The following is a 25,495-nucleotide window of genomic DNA, read 5'->3' as shown; positions in this document are numbered from 1 at the left end:
ATCTCCAGATACATGGTAGGCCTCAGGCCTCAGTGTCTAATTTTCACTTACTGGATGCATATTGTGTGGCTGCCATTGTGATATCTCCAGTTGGTGATTAAGTGTTACAACAACAACCATCCGCGCTCAAGAATGTTCTGGTCGAGGTATTTTCCAGAATTGTTTCCATAAAAAGGACAGCAAAGAAAAACAAAAAGGGCACTGCGCCCAGGCCAAGAGTCACCCTCCACCCAAGCCTCTTCCTACCCCACAGTGGATGGTGTTAAATAAGACAAACTGAAACAGCCTTCAATAATGGACTGTGGCCTGTGTGGCACTCAAGGATTGAAGATAATCATTCAGCTACAGGGTAGGGTCAAAGGTTTTGCAGATGGATCTGTGGGAAAAAGTTTCCTTTGGTCAATAGTTGTTTAAAATGCCGGGTGGCAGTGTGCTCCTATCCGATAGGATTCATGTGCAAAATTGGGTCTTTTACTCCACAATACTTTAAGATCATGTTCATTCGGTACTTCAATGAAGGCATCAACTGGTTAACGTAAGTGGGTGTTTTGGAGGATAAAACCAAAGGTCAGGTGAAAGGCCCATTTCCTCCACCGAGGCAGCAGTGGGTGCTAACAACAAGATGCACTGGAACAATGCATTCTCCGACTGGCCCTCCCCAACCCACGTCCCCTAGTTCCTTGGGAGACAAAGAAATCAGGTGCTTATTGACCCCCCTCCCTCCAACGTTCCCTCCAAAGTCACACACCATCCTGACTCGGCGATACATTGCCATTCCTTCATCATCGCTGGGTCAAAACCCTGCAGTCCCTTGTCTGCCAGAACTGAGGAAGTATCTTCACCACATGGACTTCAGCAACTGAAGATGGCAGCTCACTCCTCCCCTCAAGGGGCAGAGGTATTTGCCCAGTAATATCGCCGTGCCATTTTCAGGCCACCAGTTTCCTACATGTTCATTGCACCAACAGAGGTGGCATTGGAGGCAGACCATAATACATCTCAGCTCAGGCCAGTGTCAATTCCAAGGATAACTTTGAGGTCACATTCCAGAACTAGTTGATATGAAATCTTGATGTTGTTGTCATGTGAGAGTACCTTTAAGAAATGGATGTTTAAGCAATGTACCTTTAAGAAAACAGTGATGTCAGAGAGTGGGTGGAGTGAGCTCAGTTCAGCCATTTTGAAGTTTCAGTTTGAAAAACAGCTTGGTGTGTGTCTGTGTTTGCAGTGAGCTGGATCTGCTGTGATCTCTGCCATGAAAGACTATCTCTGGATCATTTGGGTGATTTAAACTCATAATAGTAAAGCCTTTAACCTGATATGTTTCTGTTTAAAGGTGTTAAGTCCCATGGATGTTGAAAGGGATAACTGAAGGATTATTTAGTGTTGTAATATTTTCAGGGTTATCTTTGAAGTAAGGAGTGTTAAGAGATCCAATGTTTATTTAAGAGGTTAAGTTGAGTTCATGGATAAACATTGCTTTGTGTTTAAAAACCCACGTGTCGATAATTATAATATCACACCTGGAGAACAAGCCGTGTGCTCGGAAAAGCAACAATAGCATTAAAAGGGGAGGTTGGTGGAACACCATGATACATTTTGAGGTTCTGAAAACGCCTCGCCCTGTACACAAGGTGGGGTAGTGGGTGGGTGGAATAGTTAAATAGCAGGGAGTCACAAAGGGACAGGCCCCCAATGTATTCCTACAGCCAGATCGCTTTCCCCAAGATGGATTGAGATGCACATCAGCTGTTTATTGAGCAAAGGTCATCAACTTCAAGGTGAATTTCTTTATTTAATGCACTTTTAAGGGATGTGAGCTTGTTTATTTGTTGACCATGCCTAATTGTCCTTGAAAAGGTTGTAGTGAGCTGCCTTGAGTCACTGCAGTCCATGTGGCGCAGTACAACAGTGTGTACAGGGAAGGATTCGCTGATTTTGACCCAGTGACAGTGAAGGAACGACCGAGATATTTCCAAGTCTGGGTGGCGAGTGAGTTGGAGGGGAGCCTCCAAGTGGTGGGGTTCCCAGGTATCTGCTGCCCTTGTTTTTCTAGATGGTAGCGGCCGTCGGTTTGGAAGGTGCTGCCTAAGGAACATTGGTGTGTTCCTGCAGTGCTTCTTGTAGATGGTACACACGGCTGCCACTGTGTCGGTGGTGGTGGGTTGAATGTTTGTGGAAGGGGTGTCAGGAAGTGAGTTACTCACCACAGGATTTCTAGCCTCTGACCTGCTCTTGTAGCCACAGTATTTATATGGCTGGTCCAGTTCAGTTTCTGGTCAATGGAAACCCCCAGGATGTTGACAGTGGGGAATTGTGGGGGATGTGCCACTGAATGTCAAGGAGCGATGGTTTGATTATCTCTTTTGGAGATGGTCATTGCCTGGCACTTGTGTGGCGCGAATGTTACTTGCCACTTGTCAGCCCAAGCCTGGACATTGTCCAGGTCTTGCTGTAGTTGTACATGGACCGCTTCAGGGTCTGAGGAGCTTGAAATGATTGTGAATGTGCTAACCATTGTGCAATCATCAGCAAACATCCCCACCTCTGACCTGATGTTCGAAGGAAGATCATTGATGAAGCAGTTGAAATTGGCTGGGTTTCGGAAGCTAACGGAACCCATCATCCTTTGTGCCAAGTATGACTCCAACCAGCGGAGAGTTTCCCCCCTGATTCTCATTGTAGCCATCTGGGATGGCCACTTCCCGATTACAAAATGGACACTTTGTAAAGATTGCATGGAAAATGGAGCGCTGGGCTGAGAGGTGGCAAATGGAGTTTAATGCAGAAAAGTGTGAGGTGATTCATTTTGGAAGGAATAACAGGAAGACAGAGTACTGGGCTAATGGTAAGATTCTTGGCAGTGTGGATGAGCAGAGAGATCTCGGTGTCCATGTACATAGATCCCTGAAAGTTGCCACTCAAGTTGAGAAGGTTGTTAAGAAGGCTTACGGTGTGTTAGCTTTTATTGGTAGAGGGATTGAGTTTCGGAGCCATGAGGTCATGTTGCAGTTGTACAAAACTCTGGTGCGGCCGCATTTGGAGTATTGCGTGCAATTCTGGTCGCCGCATTATAGGAAGGATGTGGAAGCATTGGAAAGGGTGCAGAGGAGATTTACCAAAATGTTGCCTGGTATGGAGGGAAGATCTTATGAGGAAAGGCTGAGGGACATGAGGCTGTTTTCGTTAGAGACAAGAAGGTTAAGAGGTGACTTAATTGAGGCATACAAGATGAGTAACAATGAAGTAAACAATACCAAGGCAGACACCCCGGCGCCAGAGGAGACTAGAACAAAGCAGGCCAACGGCCACCTAGGACACGCCCAGCCATCAGGGGACCCACCCCTTTATTGGAGGAAATCGATAGGAACGATTGAGAAACGGCCCAATTAATTGGGGCCAAGTTCAATGCCCGCCCAAAAGCGCGCAAAGCCCCCTTTGGGTATAAGAAGGAATCCCCCAAGAGAGAATCGCTCTCTTGGCTCCGGCTCTCACCGAGGAGAGACCTGCCAAAGCTGCACCAGAACAAGTACGTCCAAGATCAACGCACGCTACGAGACAGACGCTCCCAGCTGTTATTCCGTACCAGTTCAACCCCAGCAGCCTCCGAACCGAACAACGGCCATTGTTCCTCTGACTGAGTGGGCGCCTGAAGCTAAGTATAGGCTTTAGCGGTAGTGATAGTTTAGTTTGTAGAGTTTTATGCATGAGTATATTTGACTGTGTGTAAATAAATGAGCATTGAGTTGGAACTTACTAACTGGTGTATCGAGTCTTTGATCAGCATTCGGTTTTGAACCTTGTGGCGGTATCGAAAGATACCTGGCGACTCAAGAGCAAAACGTAATTAGAATTAAGGGAGGCGACCACATTGGCCGCCAACTTCAGAACCAAATTAAGAGAAACACAATTAGCAACATCATTGACTCCAGTTTAGCTAGGGCTCTTTAATGCCATACTCGGTCAAATGCTGCTTTGATGTCAAGGGCAGTCACTCTCACCTCACCTCTGGAGTTCAGCTCTTTATCCACGTTTGAGTCAAGGCTGTAATGAGGTCAGGAGCTCAGTGACTCATGGCAGAACCTAAACTGAGCATCAGTGAGTAGGTTATTGCTGAGTAAGTGGCGCTTGATAGCACTGTTGATAACTCCTTTCATCACTTTACTGATGATTGAGAGCAGATTGATAGGATTGTAATAGTCCAGGTTGGATTCGTCTTGCTTTTTGATAAGAGGACACAACTGGGCAATTTTCCACATTGCCGGGTACATGCCAGTGTTGTAGCGGTACTGGAACAGCTTGGCTAGGGGCGCGGCAAGTTCTGGAGCACAAGTCTTCAGTACTATTGCTGGAATATTGTCAGGGCCCATAGCTTTTGCAGTATCCAGTGCTTTCAACCATTCCTTGATATCATGTAGAGCGATCTAATTGCTGAAGACTGATATCTTTGATGCTGGGGACCTCCGGAGGAGATTGGGATGGGTCATCCACTCGACATTTTTAGCTGAAGACTATTATGAATGCTTCAGTCTTGTCTTTTGCACAGATGTGCTGGGCACCTCCATCATTGAGGATGGAGTTATTTGTGCAGCCTCCTCCTCCAGTGAGTTGTTTAATTGTCCACCACCATTCACGGCTGGGTGTGACAGGACTGCAGAGCTTCGATCTGATCCATTGGTTGTGGGATTGCTTAGCTCCGTCACTTGCTGCTTCTGGGCAGGCAAGTAGTCCTGTGTTGTATTTTTCGGTGTGCCTGGCACTGCTCCTGGCATGCCTTTCTGCACACTTCATTGAACCAGAGTTGATCCCGTGGATTGGTGGCAATGGTGGAGTGGGGGATATGCCAGGCCACAAGGTCACAGATTGTGGCTGAGTACAATTCTGCTGTTGCTGATGGCCCACAGAGCCTCTTGGAACCCAGCCTCGAGTTTCTACATCTGTGCTGATTTCATCCCATTTAGCACGGTGATCGTGCCACACAACACGATGGAGGGTATGCTCAATGTGAAGACCATACTTGATCTCCACAAGGACCCTACCAATACTGCCGTGGACCAATGTATCTGTGGCAGACAGGTTGGTGAGGAGGTCTAATGTGTTTTTCCTTCTTGTTGGCTCCCTGTCGTACACGCAGTCAAGCATTTAGGTCCTTTGGGACTCAGTCAGTAGTGGTGCTACAGGCCCAGTCTTGGTGATGGACATTGAAGTCCTCACCCACAGTACATTCTACAGCCTTGCCACCCTCAGGGTTTCCTCCAAGTGGTGTTCAATATGGAGTACTGATTCATCACCTGACAGTACATGGTAATCAGCAGGAGGTTTCCTTGACCATGTTTGACCTGAAGCCCAACAGTGGAGCTGTATGTTTCAAACCCAAGGCAGAAAAGCAATGGAACCAATTGAGGGATATGACATGGTAATTCGAAGAAAGAACTTGCTCTGCCTTTCCCCTAAAAATGCTGAATATATTTTTTGCATACATATCTGCTCCCCATCGAGCATCAGCTGTGAATACACTGATTATCGTCACCAAACCTTTGCACCATCCTGACTGCAGTTGCCTAAATGCTGACTGCTGTATGGCAGCACAGTGGTTTGCACTGTTGCCTCAGGGCACTGAGGACCCAGGTTTGAACCCAGCCCCAGGTCACTGTCCACGTGGCATTCACACAATTCTCCCTCTGTGGGTCTCACCCCCCCACAACCCAAAGACATGCAGGGTGGTTGGATGGACCACGCCAAATTACCTCTTATTGGAAAACTTTAAAACTGACATTGTTGCAGATGGCTTCAGCTCTGGGTCATTGTAAGATCCAGATACGTTACCACACAAGTAGAGGCCTGGACAAAGTAGAGCTGAAGGAAAGAGGACGATCCACAGTCTAATCACTATTAAGTCAGTAATGTACCTGACAACTGTCAAGCAATTGAGCACTGAAGATGTCCCATTAAAGAGAGAAGTATTGAATGATGGGCAATAGACAAGATCAGTGAAAGATTTTTTATTAATTTAATTGTAGGGCAACAACTCTTTGCTGCAAGTCCTTTCTCAAATCCTGGATGTGACACTAACTGCTGTCCTCGAGAGAGAGCTTGTCAAACAGGTACTCTCCCATCCCAGTCTCAGGAGCTCCCAGCCGCTTCAGGTTGGTGATGTAGTCGCCAAGTCTCTTGATGGCCTTGACCTGCTCGTCCAAATAGTGAGTCTCCAGAAAGTCACACAGCTGGAGAAGAAAGGAGAGTGTCAAAAACAGGACGATCAGTTCCTCTGCAACCAATTCTCTTCACACCCATTGTTCCCTGAGGGAGATTGCCTGAAGGCAGTGGTGAAGATGAGTCTACAGCAGCAGGATTTAGGCAGGTTAAGTGAGTGGGCAAAAACTGGGCAGAAGGAAGGAAGGGCAAAGGAGCAGTGTATTTAAATGGAGAAAGACTACAGAACATTGCAGCAGAGGTATTTGGAGGCAGAGGTATTTGGGGGTCATAATGAATAAAAAAATCACCAGCTAGCATGCAAGTTCAACAGATAATTGGGAAGACAAATGGAATGTTGACTTATTTCAAAGGGAATGGAAAGTCCTGCTAAAACTATACAAGGCAGTAGAATACTCAGTCCCATTATCCAAGTAAAGATATACTGGCAATGGAGGCAGTCCACAGGGTTGAACCTAGGCATGGAAGAATTTTCTTCAGGCGGTGCAATTTTGAAGATTACGTGACCTTATTGAGAGATCAGGGGGTTTGACATGATAGATGCAACGAGGTTGTTTACTCTTATTTTGAAGTATGCTGGAGATATAGGCAGGTCAGGAATGTTTTACAAACAGGACAGGAATTTTGTTGTGTCTCATCCAATCCAGGTAATGCGACATCAGGTGCAGAGCAAGATCCCAATAAATGACTGAATAGTGCCTCAGGATCCGCTGAAGTAAGAAATGAAAGTTGTTATTTCATCCAGATTTTAAGTACTGTTTTCACTTCACATCTAGGCCCGAATGTGGGGTTACAAAGAACAAAGAACATTACAGCACAGGAACAGACCCTTCGGCCCTCCCAGCCTGCACCGATCCATATCCTTTATTTAAACCGGTCTTCTATTTTCCAAGCATCTACTTCCCTCTGTTTCCTGCCCGTTCATATATCTGTCCAGATGCATCTTAAATGCTATTGTGCCCACCTCGACCACCTCCGCTGGCAAAGCATTCCAGGCACCCACCACCCTCTGCGTAAAAAACTTTCCATGCACATCTCCCTTAAACTTTCCCCCTCTCACCTTGAAATAGTGACCCCTTGTAGTTGACACCCCCACTCTTGGAAAAAGCTTGTTGCTATCCACCCTGTCCATACCTCAATTTTGTAGACCTCTATCAGGTCCCCCCTCAACCTCTGTCTTGCCAACGAAAAACAATCCTTATCTGCTCAACCTTGCTTCATAGCCAGCACCCTCCATACCAGGCAACATCCTGGTGAACCTCCTCTGTACCCTCTCTAAAGCATCCACATCCTTCTGGTAATGTGGCAACCAGAACTACATGCAGTATTCCAAATGTGGCCTAACCAAAGTCCTATACAACTGTAACATGACCTGCCGACTCTTGTACAGGCCAAACCAGTAACATGGGTTGATCCTGTCAAAGGCAATGAAACAATACAAGGTCGACCAGTGATCAGAATTATGAAGAAATGAAACTTACATGAGGGTCAGTCTGGGTGGTGGCAAGTTGGTGAAGATCCAGCAAACTCTGGTTCACATTCTTCTCCAGATCCAGGGCAACCTGCATTGCCTGGAGACTGTTGCCCCACTCATCCCTCTCTGGTTTCTACAATGGAGAAAGACAGGTCAGTTATTTCAGGGTGCTTGTATCCCATCATTTACACCCTCTGAAGGAAAGGTTTCAGGAACATGTCAACACTTGTGCTGGATTACAGAACAGAATTCAAAACCCTTGTGTGCAAAGGTGCATTTCTGCTACAGCTCAGCCCCACACTGAAGTGGTTCTGTTCTGGATAAAGACATCAAGAAACTAAGAAACTAAAATCCTGTCAATGAGATTGAAGCCAGATCATTAAGCAGCCATTCCTCCCTTCCCCCACTCCAACCTTCACATCCTGTAGGAGGATGCGGCCTCCACGTTGATTCTGGAATTTCATCAGCTTCTCCGCATGTTCCTGCTTCTCCTGGGACTGATGTTTGAAGAACTGGGAGAAATTGCTGAGAGCGACATCGTCCCGGTCAAAGAAGGACATCTGGAAGAGAAGACACCAAATTTCATGTAACCACACCACTCAGCCCAACTCTGGTCCTCAAAGTACAAATCCTCTTCCAGCTCTAAATCAAACAGACTCTTCAATATGAAGTTACCTTTCTCTACCTTCAGGTATATTGAACAGGTTAGAGAATTGGGACCATTCAATAGCAGAATATTTGAAATTACAATTTTGAGGACAAGAAAAGTCACCTAGAGAACAATGTTCAATTCTCAGGCAGTCTGAACATCTGGAAGTAAAGCTGGTGTCAGATAAAAGTGACCCATGAAACTGTCCAATTCATAAATCATAGAATTTACAGTGCAGGAGGCCATTCGGCCCATCAAGTCTGCACCAGCTCTTGGAAAGAGCACCCTACCCAAGGTCAACACCTCCACCCTATCCCCATCACTCAGTAACCCCACCCAACACGAAGGGCAATTTTTGGACACCAAGGGCAATTTTTCATGGCCAATCCACCTAACCTGCACATGTTTGGACTGTGGGAGGAAACCAGAGCACCCAGAGGAAACCCATGCACACACGAGGAAAATGTGCAGACTCCGCACAGACTGTGACCCAAGCTGGAATCAAACCTGGGACCCTGGAGCTGTGAAGCAATTGTGCTATCCACAATGCTACCGTGCTGCCCTAGAATTATAGAAAACCCAACTGGTTCAAGAATGAAAGTTGCTGTCTATATCCAGTGTGGCCTACAGGTGACTCCATCCACCCCCCCCCCCCCCCCCCCCCACCACCACCACCACCCCCCCCCCCCCCCCCCCCACCACCACCCCCCCCCCACCACCACCCCCCCCCACCACCACCACCCCCCCCCACCCCCACCACCACCCCCCCCCCCCCCCCCCACCACCACCCCCCCCCACCACCACCCCCCCCCACCACCACCACCCCCCCCACCCCCCCCCCACCACCACACCCCCCCCCCCCCCCCACCACCACCCCCCCCACCCCCACCCATTGCTGTTGACTCAACTCGCATCTGAAATAGTCAATAATTCCATTGAGTTGAGACAGGGGTCAGCAGCAAATCCCAGTCAGAGATTTAATCATCAAACTCTTATTCATTAAGAACACATTTTGCTCTCTTGTATATCACACTGGCAAGTATTTCATATACCAGTGGAGATTGGGCAACAGTACTGATGCACATTCAATTGCACAAAGACTAAAGTTTGGTACAACTGTGGCTTTATTACAGTCAGATGTGTGGCCTCCTGCTGCAGCTGGTGAAATGGCAGGGCACTGGAGGTCATACATATTTATACAGTTCTCCCTGGGCGGAGCCAGCCAGCAGGAGCTACCGGTGAACATGTAGTGCAGGTCCTACCTTACATCTCCTATTACAGTGGTTCACCACAAGTACTCAGCCCCACCCTTGCAGTAGTATTACTACCAATAATTAGGTTAGATGGACATTTAATTATAGCAGCAACATAACTCAAATAAAACAGGTACTAAGTCAAGTTAGGTTGAAAACAGGGGAAGAATTTATTTGAACATAATAGACTTCATTTTAAAATCCATAAAGAGAAAACTCACCAAAGAAAGATAAAGGTAGGAGGCAGTGAGCTCCAGGTTAATCTGCTTGTTGACAGCTGCTTCACAATCCTGGTGATAGTTTTGACAAACTTGGGAATCCATTTTATGGCTGGGGATTATTCTTTGAGCTAACAACCAGCAAAACACAAACGTCCTATCCCAACTTCAAGATCAACACTAACTATAACTAAATCCCCCTGCCAAAGAACTTGGATTTATACTCCAGGCAGCAAAGTGATTTAATTGAGCAGGAAGTGACATCATCAACGATGGCCAATCACTCTTGTTGACCAATCAATCAGCTGCCTTATCCAATGTGGATTCCAATCAGCGCAGGAGATGATTTGGGAGCCAGGAACCAATCAGAATGTTCAAAGAGAGGCTCATGTGAATGGAAACTCAACCATGATAGAAATACTGATTGATCTTTGACCTCAGTCTCCATCTGAAATTTCCAACACTCGGAAAAGCACATTTTGACCTTTGAGTGGAGATATTAAGACAAACTTGATCACAGAGTGACTTCAGCTTGTTAATTTTGAGGGATATTCCCGCCTCACGTACGATGAAAATTGTTCGCAGAAAACCTTTTTCTATTAGTTTACAAAGCAAAGTGCTGTGAGGCATCCAACTTCAGGATCTGATGGTAAACTGACGGATGATGACATTGTGGACCCATGCTGATCACAGGAAGCCCAGTTTGAAACCAGTGCTGAAAACTCCAGATACATGGCAGGCCTTAAGCCTCTATGTCTAATTTCCACTTACTGGATGCATATTGTGTGGCTGCCATTCTGTTATCTCCATATGGTTATTAATTGTCACAATAACAACTATCTGCTCTCAAAAATGTTTCGGCCGAGGTATTTTCTGGTATTGTTTACATAAAAAGTACAGCAAAGAAATCAGCCACCAGGCCCACGTCAAGAATCACCCTCCACCCAAGCTCCTCCTACCCCACAGTTGATGGTTTTAAAAAGACAAACTGAAACAGCCTTCAATAGTGGCCTGTGTGGCACTCAAGGATTGAAGATAATCATTCAGCTATAGTGTAGGGTCAAAGGTTTGACAGTTGGATTTGTGGGAGAAAGTTATCTTTGGGCAATAGTTGTTTTACAAATTGGATCTTTTACCGGACAATACTAGAACATGTTCATTTGGTACTTTAATAAAGGCAGGAACTGGTGAACATAAGTGGATTTTGTTAGGGGATAAACATCAAGTGGTTTAAAGGTTCTTTTTGTCCACCGAGGCAGAAGTGCGTACTGTCCACAAGATGCCCAACAACTCACTCTCCGATAGCATTTCCTTAACCTGCTAACTCATTACAGCTCAACAACAGCACGGAATTTCACCCTGAAATGTGCGAGGTGATGCATTTTGGGAGGACGAACAAGGCAAAGAATACACAATGAACGGTAGGACACTGGGAAGTAGAGAGGACCAGAGGGACCTTGGGGTGCATTTCCAAAGATCTCTGAAGGCAGCGGGACAGGTAGATAAGATGGTTAAGAAGGCATGCGGGATACTTGCCTTTATTAGCCGAGTTATAGAATATAAGAGCAAGGAGGTTATGATGGAGCTGCGTAAAACACTCGTTGGGGCACAGCTAGAGTACTGTGCGCTGTTCTGGTCACCACACTACAGGAAGGATGTGATTGCACTAGAGAGGGTGCAGAGGAGATTCACCAGGATATTGCCTGGCTGAAATAGTTTCAACTACCAAGGGAGGCCGGGATTGTTTTCCTTAGAGCAGAGAAGGCAACATTGAGTTGTAAAATGGAGGAATATAGATAGGAACAAACTTTTCCCCTTAGTAGAAGGATCAATAACCAGGGGCCGTAGATTAAAGGAAAAGCTCTCACCGTGGTGGGAATCTGGATCTCACTGTCTGAAAGGGTGGTGGAGGCAGAAACCCTCAACATTTGAGTTTTTCGACACGCATCATAGCGTGCAAGGTTACAAGCAAAGTGCTGAAGAATGGGAGTAGAGTGGATAGGTACTTGATGGCCAGTACAGAGGTGATGGACCAAAGGGCCTCTTTTTGAGTTATAAAGCTCTATAACTATGTTGTTGGCAGAGGGACTGTAGAGGGATGGCTTTGTGGCGAATTCAGGATGATTGTGACATGTACAGGAACTTAGCCAGATCATTTTGCATTTTGGTCCAAATAATGATTAACTTCAACTTTGTTTAAAATGTGCACTTTCTGGAAATCCCTTCCTCTCAACCTTCCGTGGGGAACTAAACAAATCTACTAGAATTCTTTGAAGACGTAACTAGTAGAGTTGACCAGGCAGAACCAGTGGATGTGGTTTATTTAGACTTTCAGAAGGCTTTCGACAATGTCTTACTATATAAAGTTAAAACGCATGGGATTGCAGGTAGTGTCTGGAGATGATAGAAAGCTGGTTAGCAAACAGGAAGCAAAATGTTGGAATAAATGGGTCTTTTTCTGATTGACAGGCAGACTAGTGGGGTACCACAGGGATCTGTGCTAGGACCCCAACTGCATTAGATGTATTAATTCCAAATTTGCAGATGATACAAAATTGAATGGGAGGGTGAGCTGTGAGGAGGATGCAGAGGTGCTTCAGCGGGATTTGGACAGGCTGAGTGAGTGGGCATATGCATGGCAGATGCAGTTTAATGTGAATAAATGGGAGGTTAGCTGCTTCAGTGGCAAAAATATGAAGGCAATTTATTATTTGAATGGGTGTAAAGTGAGAGGTGGATACTCAGCGAGACCCTTGTGTCCTCGTGCATCAGTCACAAAGCAAGCACGCAGGTACAGCAGGCAGTAAAGAAGGTAAATGGTATGTTGGCCTTTATCGTGAGAAGATTTGAGCATAGGAATAGGGCTGTTTTACTGCAATTGTAGAGGGCATTGGTAAGGCCATACCTGGTGTATTGTGTGCAGTTCTGGTGTCCTTATCTGAGGAAGGATGTTCTATCTAGGGAGGGAATGCAGCGAAAGTTTACCAGGCTGATTCTTGGGATGCTGGGAAGATTTATATTTATGGAGAGGGATCTCAAGAACCTTTTTAAGACGGGGTAGATTCAGAAAGACTGTTGCCAATGATGAGAGGGGGTGGGGGAGGTGTTCAGAACTAAGGTTCATAGTTTGAGAATAAGGGGCAAAGCTTTTAGAATTGAGGTGTGGAGAATGTTCTTCAACCAGAGTGGTGAATGGGTGGAATTCGCTACCCCATAAAGGAGTTTGAGGCCAGCCGTTGTGTAAATTGAAGAAATTAGATGGAGCAGCACAGTCGTTAGTATTGCTGCCGCACAGCACCTAGGTCACAGGTTTGATCCTGGTCCTGGGTCACTGTGTCGAGTTTGCACATTCTCAGTGTCTGTGTGGGTCTTAATCCTGTCACGTGAGAGTACCTTTAAGACATGGATGTTTAAGCAATGTACCTTAAGAAAACAGTGATGTCAGAGTGGGTGTGGCTGAGTTCAGGTCAGCCATTTTGGAAGTTTCAGTTTGGAAAAGCAGCTTGTGTGTGTGTCTGTGTTTCCAGAGAGCTGCAGTTTGAAAAGAGCTTGCGAGTGTGTGTTTGCAGTGAGCTGGATCTGCTGTGCTCTCTGCCATGAAAAACTCTCTGGCTCATTTGGGTGATTTAAACTCATAATAGTAAAGCCTTTAACCTGATGTGATTCTGTTTAAAGGTGTGCAGTCTCTTGGAAGTTTGAAGGAACATTTTAAAGGAATTATTTACTGTTGCAATATTTTCTGAGTTATCTTTGAAGTAAGGGGTGTTAAGAGATCCAATGTTTATTTGAGATGTAAGTTGAGTTCATGGAATAAACAGTGTTTTGTGTTAAAAACCCACGTGTCCATAATTGTAATCATACACCTAGGGAACAAGCTGTGTGCTCGGAAAAGCAACAAATCCATTAAAGGGGGAGGTTGGTGCTACAATAAAGACTAAACCCAAGTCTTGTGGACAGAGAAGTGTTCTCCATGTGGCATCAACCACATTCCTCCATTCTATGCGGCACAAGAGCCCCAGATTCTTGTGGTGGAGGATTTCAGCTGAGGTCAAAGAGGGACAGGAGAAGTCTTGTTCTCTACCTATCCATAATCTGAAGGGGTGGGGAACAACAAGGGTCATCAAAAATCCACAAATAATCATGCAAGTCAGTCAGCAGCAATGTATCTTCCAAGCCAAAACTCCAAGATATACCCAAAGCAAGTCTGAATGAAGGACAATAGGCAAGATCAGGGAATTTTTAAAATTTTATTTCAATTCACTTTTCCTTCCTAGAGAAGGCCATATGGTCCACCTGTAGTTGGAAATGGACATCACACACCAGCAAGGTCATCTGCAATCAAACACTTGACACTAACTGCTGTCCTCCAGCGAGAGCTTGTCAAACAGGTACTCTCCCATCCCATTCTCAGGAGCTCCCAGCCGCTTCAGGTTGGTGATGTCGTCGCCAAGTCTCTTGATGGCCTTGACCTGCTCGTCCAAATAGTGAGTCTCCAGAAAGTCACACAGCTGGAGAAAGAAATAGAGGAAAATATTTGCCGCAACTAAAATACCTTTTGCTGAAACTTCTGTTTGGGACGGAAAAGGCAGGACATGCTGCAATTTACCATGAAAGCACCTTTAAATGGCTGAAAGTACTTATGATTTAGGACATGCAGTTGCTCATATGCACAGCAAGATCCCACAGTGGGACTGAGAATTGGAGAGATGAAGGCCCCTGCATTGAACAGTGTGGTGATACACCACTGTACTTCCCTAGCATTGTACATAGTTATATAATAGTTGTGTGTAACGTGGCCCTGTAATCCTGTGTATTGTACTGTAGCTCTGTAGAGGTTCGGTCACCTGTATGTAACCTGACCTGGCCACGGAGAGCTCCGCCTTGGCCACTCCCCTGGGAGTTAGGTATAAGACCCCGCTTCTGAGACCGGACCCATTTTGTTTGGGGGCGTCTGTGTCGGGTAAGCTTCCTATGTAGTGTATTAAAGCCTTGGTTAAAGTCTCACATGTCTTTGTGGTTCTTGACGCTTAGTGCATCAAACAGTCAGCTTAGTGCTCCAATCTGGATCACTGACAAGAGTGTACTGCCAATAGGGCCACGAATAAAGTAAGTAAGTTTTTTTTTTTTAAATCCAGCTTTAGCCAATTGTGGTTTGGAATGTTGCTCATTTCAATTCATGCCCACAGCTACACTGGATTTGGGAATTCAAGAAAATGCTGTGTTGGGTCTCCAACTGGTCACATCATTTCATTGTCCAATACAGCAAAGTTCAGCAGTGATCAGAATTACGATGAAGTGAAGCTTACATGAGGGTCAGTCTGGCTGGTGGCGAGTTGGTGAAGATCCAGCAAACTCTGGTTCACATTCTTCTCCAGATCCAGGGCAACCTGCATTGCCTGGAGACTGTTGCCCCACTCATCCCTCTCTGGTTTCTACAATGGAGAAAGACAGGTCTGTTATTTCAGGGTGCCCTCTGCCAGAGTTCAGGATCAGATCAACACCTTCCCCATTTGGTGCAATGCAACGGGACAAAAAGTCAAATTTCCTTGTGCATCAGAATACATAGAGCTCAGCCACCACACAACAAGATTGAAACATTAACAGTTAGCCATATAGAGAGAGCAGGATAGGTAATAACTTCAAAATAACTTCGCCCTCCCCTTTATTTTGATCATCCTAAGACCATAAGACAGGAGCGGACGCAAGGCCATTCGGCCCATCGAGTCCCCTCCACCATTCAATTATGGCTGATCTCAACTCCATTTACCCGCTCTCTCTCCATAGTCCTTAATTCCTCGAGAAATCAAGAATTTATCAACTTCTGTCTTAAAGACACTCAACGTCCCGGCCTCCACCGCCCTCTGTGGCGCAATGAATTCCACAGACCCACCACTCTCTGGCTGAAGAAATTTCTCCTCATCTCTGTTCTAAAGTGACTCCCTTTTATTCTAAGGCTGTGCCCCCAGGTCCTAGTCTCCCCTGCTAATGGAAACAACTTCCCTACGTCCACCCTATCCAAGTCATTCATTATCTTGTAAGTTTCTATTAGATTTCCCCTCAACCTCCTAAACTCCAATGAATATAATCCCAGGATCCTCAGACATTCATCGCAAGTTAGGCCTACCATTCCTGGGATCATCCGTGAGAATCTCCGCTGGACCCGCTCCAGTGCCAGTATGTCCTTCCTGAGGTGTGGGGCCCAAAATTGTTCAGTCTTCTAAATGGGGCCTAACTAGTGCTTTATAAAGCTTCAGAAGTACATCCCTGCTTTTATATTCCAAGCCTCTTGAGATGAAAGACAACATTGCATTTGCTTTCTTAATTACGGACTCAACCTGCAAGTTTACCTTTCGAGAATCCTGGACTAGGACTCCCAAGTCCCTTTGCACTTCAGCATTATGAATTTTGTCACCGTTTAGAAAATAGTCCATGCCTCTATTCTTTTTTCCAAAGTGCAAGACCTCGCACTTGCCCACGTTGAATTTCATCAGCCATTTCTTGGACCACTCTCTTAAACTGTCTAAATCTTTCTGCAGCCGCCCCACCTCAATACTACCTGCCCACCACCTATCTTTGTATCATCAGCAAACTTAGCCAGAATGCCCCCAGTCCCATCATCTAGATCGTTAATATATAAAGAGAACAGCTGTGGCCCCAACACAACCCTGCAGGACACCACTCGTCACCGGTTGCCATTCCGAAAAATAACCTTTTATCCCAACTCTCTGCATTCTGCCTGACAGCCAGTCATCAATCCATGTTAGTACCTTACCTCGAATACCATGGGCCCTTATTTTACTCAGCAGTTTCCCGTGAGGCACCTTATCAAAGGCCTTTTGGAAGTCAAGATAGATAACATCCATTGGCTCTCCTTGGTCTAACCTATTTGTTATCTCTTCAAAGAACTCTAACAGGTTTGTCAGGCACGACCTCCCCTTACTAAATTCATGCTGACTTGTCCTAATCCGACCCTGCACTTCCAAGAATTTAGAAATCTCATCCTTAACGATGGATTCTAGAATCTTGCCAACAACAGAGGTTAGGCTAATTGGCCTATAATTTTCCATCTTTTTTCTTGTTCCCTTCTTGAACAGGGGGGTTACAACAGCGATTTTCCAATCCTCTGGGACTTTCCCTGACTCCAGTGACTTTTGAAAGTTCATAACTAACGTCTCCACTATTTCTTCAGCTATCTCCTTAGAACTCTAGGATGTAGCCCATCTGGGCCCGGAGATTTATCAATTTTTAGACCTCTAGTTTCTTTAGCACGTTCTCCTTTGTGATGGCTACCATATTCAACTCTGCCCCCCAACTCTCCTGAATTGTTGGGATATTACTCATGTCTTCTACTGTGAAGACTGACGCAAAGTACTTATTTAGTGCCTCAGCTATTTCCTGGTCTCCCATCACTAGATTACCAGTGTAATTTTGGATCGGCCCAATGTCTACGTTTGCCTCCCGTTTGTTTTTAATGTATTTAAAGAAACTTTCACTATCATTCCTAATGTTACTGGCTAGCCTACCTTCATATTTGATCCTCTCCTTCCTTATTTCTCTCTTTGTTATCCTCGGTTTGTTTTTGTAGCCTTCCCAATCTTCTGACTTCCCACTACTCTTTGCCACATAATAGGTTCTCTCTTTTGCTTTGATGCATTCCCTGACTTCCTTTGTTAGCCATGGCTGCCTAACCCCCTCTCTGATAACCTTTCTTTTCTTTGGGATGAACCTCTGTACTGTGTCCTCAATTACTCCCAGAAACTCCTGCCATTGCTGTTCTACTGTCTTTCCCACTAGGCTCTGCTCCCAGCCGATTTTTGGCAGTTCCTCCCTCATGCCCCTGTAGTCTAATCAATTGAAGCCACCATTTCTCCTCAAATCCAACCTTCACATCCTGTAGGAGGATCCGGCCTCCACGTTGATTTTGGAATTTCATCAGCTTCTCCGCATGTTCCTGCTTCTCCTGGGACTGATGTTTGAAGAACTGGGAGAAGTTGTTGAGGGCGACATCGTCCCGGTCAAAGAAAGACGTCTGAAAGGGAACAACCCAAATTACATTAACCACACCTCAAGCCCAATTCTAGCCCTCAAAAATTAGAAATCCTCTTCCAGCTTTCTAACCAAACCGACTATTCAACACAAGCGTACTTTAAATGGTCTGTATCCCAAAATCTTCAGGTCCAATTGTGAAGATAACTGGGAAGAAACTTTGCAGAAGATGCAACTTGAGAAGGAGCATTAATACTTCAATCTTCATGAGTTTCTAAAACGTTAAATTTGAGCATTTACCCAGAAACATTGACCGTAACTGACAAGAATAAATTGGAAAAAGAAAATTGGAAACAGAATGAATTGCCAATGCTATAGATACCAGAATTTTAAAAAGTCACTTCAAAAGGCTCACTAATCATTGGGCAGCGTGGTGGTACAGCAGTTAGCACTGCTGCCTCACATTAGGTTCAATTCTGGCCTTGGGTCACTGTGTGGAGTTCACATGTTCTTCCCATGACTGCATGGGCTTCCTCCCACAGTCCAAAGAGGTGCAGGGGAGGTGGATTGGCTGTGCTAAATTGCCCCTCAAGTGTTCAAAACAGTTAGATGGGGTTACTGGGATAGGTATGGTGCTCTTTCAGAGGGTCAGAGATGGGCCAAGTGGCCTCCTTCTACACTGCAGTGATTCTATAAAATGTAATCACAGTTCTGCCAGAAGATGGGAAGGAATCATTGCAGTTAGAAACCATTCTACTAATTTTACACGGTTGGTAACCCAGAGATCACCATGTTCAAATCTCAAACAGTCCATTTTAGATCAAAAAGTAATTTGGGGGTACAAAGCTGGAATCTGAAATAAGCTCACTAATGAAAACTGCAGTCTTTATCTGGTCTACATGATTCTGGGCAGCACGATAGCACAGTTGCTTCACAGCTCCAGGGTCCCAGGTTCAGTTCCCAGCTTGGGTCACTGTGTGCAGAGCTGCACGTTTTCCCCATGTCTGCATGAGTTTCCTCCGGCTGCTCCGGTTTCCTCCCACAGTCCAAAGAGGTGCTCATTAGGTGGATTGGCCATGCTAAATTGCCCTTAAAGTGTCCAAGAAAGGTTAGGTGGGGTTACAGGAATAGGGTGGAGGCTTGAGCTTAAGTAGGGTGCTCTTTCCAAGAGCCATTGTAGGAGTCGATGGGCTGAATGGCCTCCTTCTGCACTGTAAATTCTATGATTCTCAAACCTAATGCAACTGACTCAACCCCCTTCCAAAATAACCAGGAAAACCATCTCAGTCGTAGCAACTAAGGACACGGGTAGTAAATACCAGTCTGATCCCGAGCCCAAATTCAGAAAGACAAGACTCACCAGAGAAAGATAAAGATAGGAGGCAGTGAGCTCCAGGTGTATCTGTTTGTTGACAGCTGCTTCACAATCCTGGTGATAGTTTTGACAAACCTGGGAGTACATTTTGCAAATGCCTTTTTATTTCAGTCTAACTTGTTCGTACCAAATCACAAACTTAAGATTGCCACCAAACATCTAAACTGCCATCACCAAAGGACTTGAATTTATACTCTGGGATCCATCTCTCGTTTATGAAGCAGGAAATGCCATGCCAACCACCCTTGTTAACCAATCAAAACAGCTGCCATTTCCAATTGGACAGGATAGGATTAGGGACCTAGGAGCCAATCAGAATGGTAGAGAGGCTGCTTTGATCGACAACAAGCCATGGTAGAATTGCTGATTGATCTTTGCCGATCTTCACCAGTGCAAACTCTGGAAGTGTGAAGAAAATATACTCTAAAACCTTGGGCTGGATTCTCCGTACCCCAAAATCATGTCTGGCGCCGGGGCGGAGAATCCATTTCGATGCACGGACTCGGGACTGGCACCAGCTCCCCGATATTACGGGCCCCGAAAAGCAGTGTACTCGGAGAGTGTCATGATATGCAGACACACACATAATGATATACAGACAAGCAGCTAATGGACACAGAGAACAGGACATGACCAATAAGCAGGCAGGACACTCAGGGGTGGGATCTGACTATAAAAGACACGAATCACTCACACTCCACCTCCTTCCACTAATGAATATCTCGAGAGTCAGTCAAGGGTGCTGTTACAATCTCACACCTCCACCTCCACGTGGCTAAGAGCTAGTCTGGCTCAGTCAGACGGAGTAACCACACTTAAGTTAGCAGAGAGTCAAACTCAGAGAGAACTGTGCTAACTGTGCTATTAGTTCAATAAACCTGATTGAACTAACTTCAAGGTCTGGAGTATCTTTCTGATCTCAGCTGCATCCAGTTGTAGCCAGTGTTAGACCAGTGTACCTAACACGACAGAGAGTACACCGCACGCGTATCCCCTACCTGCGGCCATTGCTGGAGGCTCATCCCGCAATTCTCTGCCCCCGACCAGCCGAAGTCCCGACGGCGTGGACCACACATGGTCCTGGTGTTCGGGATACCCGCATGGCAGCTGCGGACTCAGTCGGGACCGGTCAATTTTTGGGTGGGAGGTCAGGGTCATACGCGCGGCCGATCGGGGGGCACTATTTGCACAGTGCAGCTCCGCGGTCTGAGGCCGCCATGGGGCACAGCGTGGCCGCTGGAGGCCGCCGCCGCTGTGTGCATGGGTGGCCTCTGAACCCGGAAGTGCGGGGGCCCGTATCTGCCACTAAAGCTGCTTGAAACACAAAGGATCCCTGCTAGCCCCCTACAGGGCTCTGAATATGGGGCCTTCTCACGCCAGTTTTTCTGGCGTGAAAGGCCACAGTTTTTATGGCGGCGTGGGGACATAGTCCAAAAACAGAGAATCCAGCCCCTTATTTTGAAACCTGACCGGTGTTAAGACAAGTTTGACACGGACTTGCAGTGTTACATTAGTTTCCTAACTTTTGAACGGCAGTGTTGGGAGCCATTGGCAGAAAGGGAGATTGTTTGCGGACAACAGTTTCTTTTACAGCAACAGAAATAATGTGCCGTGGGCCATTCAATATCGATCTGAGGATAGATTGACAAATGATGACGCATTGTGAATCCATTCTGAACCCCCTGTGATCACCCGAGGAGGCCCCCTGGTGGTAGAAGCACCTCAGCTACATGTTGGGCCTCAGGCCTTCCTGTCCGACTTCCACTTACTGGATGTATTGTATGGCTGCCGTTGTGTTATCTCAGTTTAGCTCAGTGGGCTAGACAGCTGGTTTATGATGCAGAGTGAGGCTGACAGGTTCAGTTCCTGGACTGGCTGAGGTTAAAGGTTTGACAGATAGTCTGGTGGTAGTAAATTACTTTTGCCCGGGTTGCAGTTTAGTCTCATCTTGATGGATTCTTGGACCATTTTGGATCTTATTGCTGTGCAAGATTATTCTGTAAGAACATGTTCCTTTGGTACTTTAGTGACGGCGTGAACTGGTTAAAGTAAGTGGATTCACTTGTGGGACCAAACAACGCATCATGTGGCTTAAAGGTCCACAGCCTCTCGAGGGGCAGCAGTGCGCATCATCTACTCGATGCACCGCACCAACTCGCCAAGTTTTCTCTGGCAGTCCCTTCCTGACATCCAACCGCCTGGAAGGACAAAAGTAGTTGGTGCATGGGAATGCCGCCACCTCCGAGTTTTCCCCCCTGAGTCACGTCACTCCTGAGTTGGGCATTTATCGAGGTCCCTTCATCATCGCTGGGTTAAAATCCTGGAACTTCCAACAGCTCCGTAAAAGCATCTTTACTGCACAGGCGGTAGCGGTTCAAGAAGGTTGCTCCCCACCGCCTTCTCAAGGGCAATTGGGGGTGGGCAATGAACTCTGGCCTAGCCAGTGAGTCCCCAACTTCAAAATAAATGAAATGAAAGTAACATTGCAGCGTTCGCTTCCAGGTTACTAGCACCAGCAGTAGCTACAGTGGAAGCAAGCTGTGTAATCCAATGTGCTTTCGGTCAATGTGCATTGAAAGGAGAACCTTTTGAGCTCAGTTTGTGGAATATTGCTGCTGTTAAACCGTGGAAGGAATTCCCAGCCCAGGGTTTGCAGTCTTCGGGGTCAGAGTTGGGGAGATGATGCTGTAGTGGTACTGTCATTGGACTAGTAATCCAGGCACCCAGCTCATGATCTGGTGACATGGGTTCAAGTCCCACCACGGCAGTTGGTGAAATTTGAAACTGATGAATAAAATCTGGATTTGAAAGCTAGTATTAGTAATGGTGACCATCAATTGTTTTTCTGTGCTTTTGTAGGTTTTGTATAAAATGTAAAAAAAAAAGAATTTTAATAAAAATATTTCCCCCAAAAAATGTAACGGTGACCTTGAAGCTATCAACAATTGTTGTAAAAATGGGGATCACAGGAAGGGCTGGTTTAGCTCAGTGGGCTAGACAGCTGGTTTGTGATGCAAGAGAAGGCCAGCAGCGCGGGTTCAATTCCCGCACCAGCTTACCTGAACAGGAGCCGGAATGTGGCGACTTGGGGCTGTTCACAGTAACTTCATACTTGTGACAATAAAAGATTATTATTATTATATGGGGGAGGAATGCAGGATCAGGCAATTGAGTTGGATAATCAGCCAAGATCATAATGCATGGCGGAACGGGCTAGAAGGGCCGAAAGGCCTCCTCCTACTCCTGTTTTCTATGCCACGTGGGTTTCCTCCGGGTGCTCCGGTTTCCTCCCACAGCCCAAAGTTGTGCAGGTTAGGTGGATTGGCCGCGCTAAATTATCCCTGAGTGTCCAAAGGTTAGGTGGGGTTACGGGTTTGCGGGGGAGGTGGTCCTGGGTAGGGTGCTCTTTCAGAGGGCTGGTGTGGTCTCGATGGGCCGAATGGCCTCCTTTCACATTGTAGGGATTCTATGAAACGTAAGGCAAATCGGAACGGGCTTCATTGATCGATTAGTGGCTTTATGATCAATTAAAGAACAGGATCAAAGGCTTTGGTGAAAGAAACTAATTTTTGAGCAATAGTTGCTTGGATTGCCGTGTTGTAATGTAGCCTATCTTGTTGGATTCATGTTCAATTTTGGATCTTATATTTTGCGATATGGGACCATGTTGCTTTCTCTGGCACTTCCATAAAGCCTTGACTTAGCTGAAAAGAAATTGATTAATTTGGGGGGTAAAGCCACAGGTCAAGTGACATAAATGACACTCTCTCCACAGAAGCTACACTATCTGTCATCCATGGTGTGACAATGGATATTCTAGTTATTGTCCATCCCTAATTGCCTTTGAGAAGGTGGTGGTGAGATGCCTCCTTGAACCGCTGCAGTTCCTAAGGTGTAGGTGCACCCACTGTGCTGTTCGGGAGGGAATCCCAGGAATTTGTCCCAGCGACAGTGAAGGAAAGACCGATATGTTTCCAAGTCAGGGTGGTGAGTGACTTGGAGGGGAACTTCCAGGTGGTGGGGTTCCCAGGTATCTGCTGCCCTTGTCCTTCTAGATGGTGGAAAGTTGTGGGTTTGGAAGGTGCAGCGTGAGGAGCCTTGGTGAGTTCCAGTGGTGCAACCTATAGATGGTACACACATGGCTGCCACTGTCCGTCGGTGGTGGAGGGAGTGAATGTTTGGGAATGAGGTGCCAATAGACCGGGCTGCTTTGTCCTGGATGGTGTCAAGCTTCTTGAGCGCTGTTGGGGCTGCACTGATCCAGCCAAGTGGGGAGTATTCCATTGTACTCCTGACTTGCACCTTGTAGATGGTGGACAGACTTTGGGGAGTCAGGAGGTGAGTTACTCACCGCTGGATTCCCAGCCTCTGACCTGCTCTTGTAGCCACAGTATTTATACGGCTGGGTCCAGTTCAGCTTCTGGCCAATGGTAACCCCCAGGATGTTGATAGTGGGAGATTCAGCGATGGTAATGCCTTTGTATATGAAGTCACGTCCCCCTAATTGGTTCCTGCGCAATCTGCTCTGAACTCCTGTTGCCTTTGTGAGCATCGCTTCTGCCTCATTTCCAAAGCTACGGAAGAGGAAGATCCAAAAGTAGAAACATAGGCCCGAGGCGGCCGATCTCCTGACTGGAGGGACCCCTGGTAGCGAGATCAACATTTTTGAAACGTGCTCGGGAAACAAAATTAAAGATAAGAGGCTGTATCCGCTTTTTTAAAAAACGTTGCCCATCCTTGAAAATAGAACATGCATCCGAGGCCTTACCTTGCAGCTGGGCCCAATAATCAGCAGAGTTGTCAGACGTGTGGTTACTGAGGTTAGCGACGATGAGCTGTTTGATTGAAATGGGGCTGGGAGGAAGTGTGTTTTCACCCATTGGTTTCTGGTAGAAACCCTACCCCGCCCCGCCTGATGACCTTCTGGCGGAGCATTCACATCTCACACCCGGGACACAGCGAACAACCGCTGTAGGCACCTCCATGGCCACCTCACTCAGGTCTTGTTTGTGCTCATCAAAGTGGAGGGTGTTACAACAACAAGAACAATTCCTGCATCTACATGGCGCCATGGATGTAACAGAATACATACTCACTTAAAGGACAGGGTGGAATGCGGGTCAGAAGTTTCCCTTGGTAGGGGAGTCTAGAACCAGGGGGCAAAATAAGGGGGAAGCCACATAGGGCACAGATGAGGAAACGTTTCTTTGCAATTTTCTACCTGTTCGATTCGAGGGGGTCAGGAATCAAAAGATTTACTGGACGAAGAATTAACTCTCGATGCACACTGCTCCCCGAAGGGACTGCCGTGCCCACCCCACACCCGGGCCGGGGGGTTTATGCCCTGGTTTGTCGTCCGTCCGTGTACCCCCCCCCCCCCCCGTGCCCCCCCCCCCCCCCCCCCCCCCCCCCCCCCCCCCCCGGGTCCCCCGCTGATGAGAGAGCTCCGCCCCCGTCAGTGGGGTCGTTCATACTCCACGAGACTCACGGGGGAGCCGAATCGGCCTGGTCCCGTAGGCCTCGTCTTGCTCATAACACTACCCCAGAGGGTGTGGAAACTCAGTCATTGAGTGCGTTTAAAGCAGAGATAGATAGGTTACTGGTGAACAATAACGTTGAGGGATACGGGGAGAGTGGGTGTAAAAGGCATTGAAGTGCCCGATCAGCCATGACGTATTGAATGCTGGAGCAGGCCCGATGGGCGGAATGGGCCACTCCTGGTCCTGCATAGCTGGGATGGTCCAAGGTGTGCCAGAGGACGGATTCTGGCACCGGGTTACGTGAGGAGATGGTAGGATAGGGCTAGGGAAAAGAGCTGAGGAGGAGGGAGTGAGGTGAAGTCACACGGGATCAGAGGTGAGCTGGCAAGATGGATACAGAACTGGCGAGGTCATAGAAGGCAGAGAGTAGCAATGGAAGGGTGCTTTTCTGATTGTGGTGAGTGGTGTTCCGCAGGGATCAGTGCTGGGACCTTTGCTGTTCGTAGTACATATAAATGATTTGGAGGAAAATGTAACTGGTCTGATTAGTAAGTTTGCAGATGACACAAAGGTTGCCGGAATTGCGGATAGCGATGAGGACTGTCAGAGGATACAGCAGGGTTTGGAAAATTGGGCGGAGAGATGGCAGATGGAGTTTAATCCGGACAAATGTGAGGTAATGCATTTTGGAAGGTCTAATACAGGTAGGGAATATACAGTGAATGGTAGAACCCTCGAGTACTGACAGTCAGAGAGATCTAGGTGTACAGCTCCACAGGTCACTGAAAGGGGCAACACAGGTGGAGAAGGTAGTTAAGAAGGCATACGGCATGCTTGCCTTCATTGG

General features: G+C 46.7%; 2 protein-coding genes across 2 annotated transcripts; both read right to left on the bottom strand.

Moving 5' to 3' along the window:
• Window positions 1–5,987: 5,987 nt before the first annotated feature.
• Window positions 5,988–10,006, bottom strand: LOC140403744 (ferritin heavy chain-like). Its single transcript, XM_072491904.1, has 4 exons — window positions 9,811–10,006; window positions 8,101–8,247; window positions 7,695–7,820; window positions 5,988–6,224 (listed from the first exon to the last, which is right to left on the bottom strand). Exons 1-4 carry the CDS (start codon window positions 9,910–9,912, stop codon window positions 6,069–6,071), a joined length of 531 nt encoding a protein of 176 aa, XP_072348005.1. The 5' UTR covers window positions 9,913–10,006; the 3' UTR covers window positions 5,988–6,068.
• A 4,029-nt stretch (window positions 10,007–14,035) lies between these two features.
• Window positions 14,036–19,308, bottom strand: LOC140403743 (ferritin, middle subunit-like). Its single transcript, XM_072491903.1, has 4 exons — window positions 19,154–19,308; window positions 17,690–17,836; window positions 15,114–15,239; window positions 14,036–14,315 (listed from the first exon to the last, which is right to left on the bottom strand). The coding sequence occupies exons 1-4, from the start codon at window positions 19,253–19,255 to the stop codon at window positions 14,160–14,162; spliced, it is 531 nt and encodes a 176-aa protein (XP_072348004.1). The 5' UTR covers window positions 19,256–19,308; the 3' UTR covers window positions 14,036–14,159.
• Between the last annotated feature and the right edge of the window lie 6,187 nt (window positions 19,309–25,495).

The sequence above is a fragment of the Scyliorhinus torazame genome, chromosome 29 (assembly GCF_047496885.1).
Source record: "Scyliorhinus torazame isolate Kashiwa2021f chromosome 29, sScyTor2.1, whole genome shotgun sequence".
NCBI classification, from domain to species: domain Eukaryota; kingdom Metazoa; phylum Chordata; class Chondrichthyes; order Carcharhiniformes; family Scyliorhinidae; genus Scyliorhinus; species Scyliorhinus torazame.
The sequence above is the reverse complement of the archived record's forward strand: the minus strand, read 5'-3'. Positions and strand labels throughout refer to the sequence as shown.

What these genes read in the sequence shown, in the direction of transcription:
- LOC140403744 (XM_072491904.1), bottom strand. Translation starts at nt 9,912, where the DNA reads ATGGATTCCCAAGTTTGTCAAAACTATCACCAGGATTGTGAAGCAGCT. An exon ending in CCTACCTTTATCTTTCTTTG is followed by an intron (nt 8,248 to 9,810) that starts GTGAGTTTTCTC and finishes CTTCTCTTCCAG; the next exon opens with ATGTCCTTCTTTGACCGGGA. An exon ending in TCCTCCTACAGGATGTGAAG is followed by an intron (nt 7,821 to 8,100) that starts GTTGGAGTGGGG and finishes TCTCCATTGTAG; the next exon opens with AAACCAGAGAGGGATGAGTG.
- LOC140403743 (XM_072491903.1), bottom strand. Translation starts at nt 19,255, where the DNA reads ATGTACTCCCAGGTTTGTCAAAACTATCACCAGGATTGTGAAGCAGCT. An exon ending in CCTATCTTTATCTTTCTCTG is followed by an intron (nt 17,837 to 19,153) that starts GTGAGTCTTGTC and finishes GTTCCCTTTCAG; the next exon opens with ACGTCTTTCTTTGACCGGGA. An exon ending in TCCTCCTACAGGATGTGAAG is followed by an intron (nt 15,240 to 17,689) that starts GTTGGATTTGAG and finishes TCTCCATTGTAG; the next exon opens with AAACCAGAGAGGGATGAGTG.